We start from the raw sequence: 5,097 nt of genomic DNA, 5'->3' as shown, positions 1-5,097 counted from the left end.
GAGCGGGTGTGTTCAAAGCTGGCAGGAGGCCGGCATTCAAGTGCTGCCAGAGTCAGGAGAAGGGGGCCGGTCGCAGAGGCCATCTCACAGCCACTCACCCACAACACGGCTTGCTGAATGCAAACTCAGGCACAAACGCACGCACAGCAGGACACCAAGGCTGCTCTGAGGCAGCCATCAGGGGCATGACATCTGCTGCATCACTCACCTTGGTGGAGGCGACCCCAATCTCGTAGCCCGCGTTGAGGTGCACGCCGCAGTGGGTGGCGTTGGAGATGGCGCTGCCCACCGTGTTGGTGATGCCCACGCACAGCGCACCCTTGGACTGCGCGCGGCGCACGGCGCGTGGCGACGTGTGCGGACGGGGTCGAGGTCGGCGCAGGGGGTGAGAGGCAACAGAGGGACTGGGCCCGATGAGGGGCCCGCGGTCTGCACGCTGCCTTCTTCGCCCCACAAGGGCGACGCCTCGTCGGGGGCGCTAGCTGGGCGCTGGGCGGATTGACTGGCTGCAAAAGCATGACCCCGATGGCCCGATCACTAACACAAACCCGCCGTCCCCTGCCCCTCCCCGCAGGCCGTGTCGCCCCACCTTGGCGTACTCGAGGGCCCTCAGGGTGTCTGCGGTCTCGCCGCTCTGGCTCACAAACACGCACGTGTCGTCGCGGAACACGGGGGCCTCGCGGTCCTGCGGGGTTGGGGGCAGACGAGGATGCAGGGAGTCTGGCGGGTACAGGCATTTTTGAGGTGGGTGGGGGTGCGGGGGTTCGTAGGAGGTTTGCACACGTCTGCGATTTTTGGGGGATGGTGCGTTCCAGGCGGGCGTGCAAACCAGACTCCCCGTGCGACAGCAGGGTGCCCGACTCACCATGAAGTTGCCCGCCAGCTCGACAACCACAGGCATCGCTGCGCAACCCCACACCGCCCCCCTCCCTCCCTAGAAACCCAAACTCTTGAAGCTCCGTAATCATTGCAACACACACAGCAACGCCTGCCCTTGCAGGCAGCACCCCGCCCAATCCCATCTGCCCGTCGGCGGTGGTCATAACTGGGCTCCCCTGATGAGGCAGCTGGGGACCGGAGGATGACTCACCATGAAGTCGCCCGCCAGCTCGACGACCACGGGCATCGCCGCAAACTCCTCCAGCGTCTTGCGCGCCGACAGGCACGCGTGGTAGCTCGTGCCGCACGCGATGAACACGATGCGGCGGCAGCGCAGGATGCCCTCCACGTGCTCCTCCAGGCCGCCCAGCCGGATGAACGGCTCCCCCTCGGGCGTGCCCGCCGGCGCCGCAGCGGCGGCGGCGGTGGGCGCGGCGACATGGCTGGCGGCCGAGGGGGAGGGGGTGGGGGCGGTCGCGGGCTTCGGGGCCGCCGGGGCCTTGGGGCCGGCAGCGCCGGCGCGGCTGCGGGGGAGCGCGAAGCCGCCCTCGGCGCCGCCGCTGGCGGCGGCGGCGGAGAGCGCGGCGGCGGCGGCTGCCGCGGAGGAGCTGGTGGGCTCGAGGTGCGTGCCGCTGAAGATGATGTTCGCAGCGCCAGAGGCGAGGGGCTTGAGGGGCTTGTCCTGCGGGGGGCAAGAGGGTGAGGGCGAGGGTGACAGCACGTGATGTGATGGGTTGTGGCTTGGGGGCGGGGAGGGTGCGCGCCGGTTGGCGCGGAGGGAGGAGCGCAGCGCGGGGCATGAGTAGCTGTTCGTGAGCAAGCACGTGGTGCTGAGACGCGTTTGAGGCGTTCCCAGCCCGGCACACGCCCTGCCCGGTCCAGGTGGCCGCCTGTCAAGACGCCCCCATAAGGCCCGACAAGGCGCGGCCCATGTACGCGCACCAGCACCACGCGGCCCCTCATGGTGTCCGCCAGCGTCTTGGGCTGCTCGTGGATCTCCTTCTGCATGTAGTGGTCGTAACCGCCCTGGAGAGGTTGCGCCGGTGTGGGGGCAGGGGGGGTTACGCCCGGGTGGGGTGCGTCCAAGGCGCTCCGCTGATAGAAGAGCGGGAGAGCGAGCCTGGCTTGCCGCTGCGCTCCCTTGGGACCTGAAGCCAACAAGCTTCACACGTCCTGAGCTGCATGCCCCTGGGCAAACCGCATGCGGCAGGCGACCACAAAAACTTGCAGTGTCGCCCACCGCCAACCCCCCTAAATCCCTGGACCTGACGCCCGCCCCCCCACCTTCATGATGGACTCCACCTCGGCCTCAATCACGCGGTGCTCCCGCACGACCCTCAGCGACGTGACGTCGTCGCGCGCGGCGATGGTGCTGGCGGTCAGCGCGAGCGCGTTGAACACGTGGGCGTGGCCGGACGCGTCGATGTGCAGCAGGTCGCCGTCCTCCAGGGACTGCGGGGAGTTCAAAAGAGTGGACTCACTTGAGAGAGTGTTTGCAGTTGGTAGGATGCACCCAGCTATCTTGTTTGCCAGCAATTCATCAGTCTACTTGGTGGTGTGCTGGTATGACTGAAAGGTACGCTTGCCCAGCTGAGGCCATCAGGGCGGGACCATTGAGAACACCCCCGGCCGCGTCCTCCAGAAGCTCTCCGACCCCCCCCCCCTTCGCAAGCGGCCCCCACAACCGCCCGCCATCCACCCCGGCCCCGCGACCCACCACAATCTCGCGCGTGTGCTTCAGCAGCGCCGCGCTGTCCGACGACAGCCACACCTCCACGCCCGCGCTGCCCGCGGCGACGGCGGCGGCGTCGGCCGCGGCGCCGTTGGCGGAGGGAGGGGCGCAGCGCTTGAGGCCGTAGACCAGGGGGCTGCCCTGCTTGCAGGCCACGAGCTCGTTGGGGTAGCGGGCGCTCTTGATCAGCAGCGCGTACGCGCCCTGCAGCAGGCTACACACCTCCATGGCCTGTTTTTGTTGGGGGTTTGCAATGGGGTTACTCTAGCTGGGTTTTTGGGCCGGGGTTGCGTGGGACGCCTTTCCTGGGGCAGGAGGGGCGCCCACCATAGAGCTACTCTCATTGTCGGTGTGCGGCATTTCGACGGCAGATTTGGACGGCTGCTGGGGAGCCCTGGATGACGATCATGACCCTTGATGCATGCTCTTTCCAAGACACCCTTACCACACATGCGCACGACCCCTCAGAGCAAACTGAGGCGCAGCGCATCAAAAGCGCCGCCCACCAGCTGCAGCAGGGACACGTTGCCGCCCTTCTTCTGCCACAGGTACTCGCACAGGTGCGGCACCACCTCAGTGTCGGTCTCGCTCACAAACACGGCCCCGTGCTTCTCCTGTTTGCAAGCAATGTGATGTGGGCATTGGCAGCGTGATTGAGGTCGAGGCGGGGACTGTCGCGCGCGGCTTTGCATGCAGGGGACGGGGCCAGCGCGGCTGGCGCATGGCGGCGCAGAAACGCGCATGCTGGCGGCCCGACGGCAGGGCTGTGCCTCGCAACTGTGTGCGCAGCATGGGGGCTTGCATGGCTGCTCAAGTGCCCAACATGCCAAACCACAGTCGTTTGCAAAGATGCCAATCTGGCTGTCAATACGCCAGCTTATGACCCACACAGTCTGCATACAACAACAGTCTGCTTGTGATGAACCAAGGCCCACCAGGAAGGGCTTCAGGACGGCGTAGTTGGTGATGATGCCGTTGTGCACCACCACAAACTCGCCGTTCGCGCCAGACACGTGGGGGTGGCTGTTGGTCGCGCTGGGTGGCCCTGTGTAGTGTAGAGTGATTTGTGGGGGGCAGCGGGCGGCAGGCTTACATGAGCAGGCCGGATGATGGCAGAGATCTTCTTTTGGGCGCGCGGGCTGCATGCTACTCCGCTTGGTTCCCTGATTGTCCTCCATGCACACAATTCCGCACGCGCATGCAAGCATGCATGCATGCATGCGTGCGTGCACGTGCGCGCGCACACACTGCAAACGCATGCATGCACATGCACATAGGACGCGTGCGCAGCACTCCCGTCCGACACAAGCGTGCAAGCTCGCATGCGCCCAACTACGTCGCACCGTGGGTGGCCCAGCGGGTGTGGCCGATGCCCACATGCGTCCCGTAGACCTTGTCGCCGCTGTAGCCGCACTCATCAAAAACCTCCACGGCACGCGCCCTCAGGTCAGAGATCTTGCCCTGCGAGGGAGGGTTTAGGGTGATGCATGCAATCCTGTCAGCACCGGTTGGCCCTTGGAGTCATGAACCCCAGAGTGACAAGTGGACAGATGAACATTGTTTGCTGATTTAGAGTTGCAAGGTGCAATGCGCTTGTAGCGACTACATACACGGACAAGGCCGCAGCCGAAGGCCTTACCGAGGTAACATGGGTGCATCGGATCAGGCAGGGCTCACCATGTGCTTGATCACCAGGGGGCCGGTGCCGTCGCCGCCGGCGGTGGTGGGCGCCTCGACGCAGACGCCGGCAGAGTCATAGCCGCGGTACTGTTGTGTGGGGCGCATGTTGAGGTGTGGGTGTGGGAGGGTTGCCGGTCGTCTCAGTGTGCCCAATGCGCCTGAGGAGTGCCCTCAAGGCCGCCATGGACCGACCCTGAGCGGCAGAGGAACGCAATGCTTTAGGTCAAATATCTTATCCATGATCGCATGCCACTCGAGAGACATGCGCGTTAGAGGGGGGTCTGACAGTATCTTGAGAGGGACTGAGCTGCTGGGGGGGGGCCAGGGGGCGGGGGGCGCCATCCAACGGACCTCGAGGCGCTGAAGGCCGTCAAACAGGGCATCGAGGATCGCCTGCACGGGCTTGTTGACGCCGTAGTTGGCGTACCTGTGTAGATATAAAAAGATTGAAGGGGTGGGGTGGGTGCATTTGTGCAACCCCATAGGACAGAAACAGCTGCGCGCCCGGCCGAGGCAAGGGCAAGCGGCGCGCGCGCCCGGGGCTTGGATCGGGCGCGAGGGCCTGCGGGACAGTCGCAACTCACCCAAAGATGCCACACATGATTGGATCGGGGGGTTGGTGCGGGGTGGAGAACACCTGGGGGTGGGGTCACAGCAGGTGTGCAGCAGCGGCGCAGCAGCGCGCCAGTGCGCGAGAGTGCGGATGGCGGATCGGCGCTGCAAGGTCGTTACAGAGAAACCTGCAAAGTAGAGGGCTTCTTCAAAATAATAACAAGTGATCGGACTGTCACACGCTTCGTATTTGG

At 65.3% G+C, this 5,097-nt stretch overlaps 1 protein-coding gene across 1 annotated transcript; it reads right to left on the bottom strand.

Moving 5' to 3' along the window:
- Positions 1-12: 12 nt before the first annotated feature.
- Positions 13-4,892, bottom strand: MNEG_13521 (glucosamine--fructose-6-phosphateaminotransferase (isomerizing); the record flags this gene model as incomplete). The annotated part of the gene is made up of 13 exons (XM_014038007.1): positions 13-18; positions 209-325; positions 590-685; positions 1,091-1,561; positions 1,822-1,905; positions 2,164-2,331; positions 2,597-2,842; positions 3,118-3,225; positions 3,547-3,656; positions 3,955-4,072; positions 4,289-4,378; positions 4,643-4,718; positions 4,876-4,892. The coding sequence occupies 13 exons, from the start codon at positions 4,890-4,892 to the stop codon at positions 13-15; spliced, it is 1,707 nt and encodes a 568-aa protein (XP_013893461.1).
- Between the last annotated feature and the right edge of the window lie 205 nt (positions 4,893-5,097).

Source organism: Monoraphidium neglectum (genome assembly GCF_000611645.1).
Source record: "Monoraphidium neglectum strain SAG 48.87 unplaced genomic scaffold scaffold03877, whole genome shotgun sequence".
NCBI lineage: Eukaryota > Viridiplantae > Chlorophyta > Chlorophyceae > Sphaeropleales > Selenastraceae > Monoraphidium > Monoraphidium neglectum.
The sequence above is the reverse complement of the archived record's forward strand: the minus strand, read 5'-3'. Positions and strand labels throughout refer to the sequence as shown.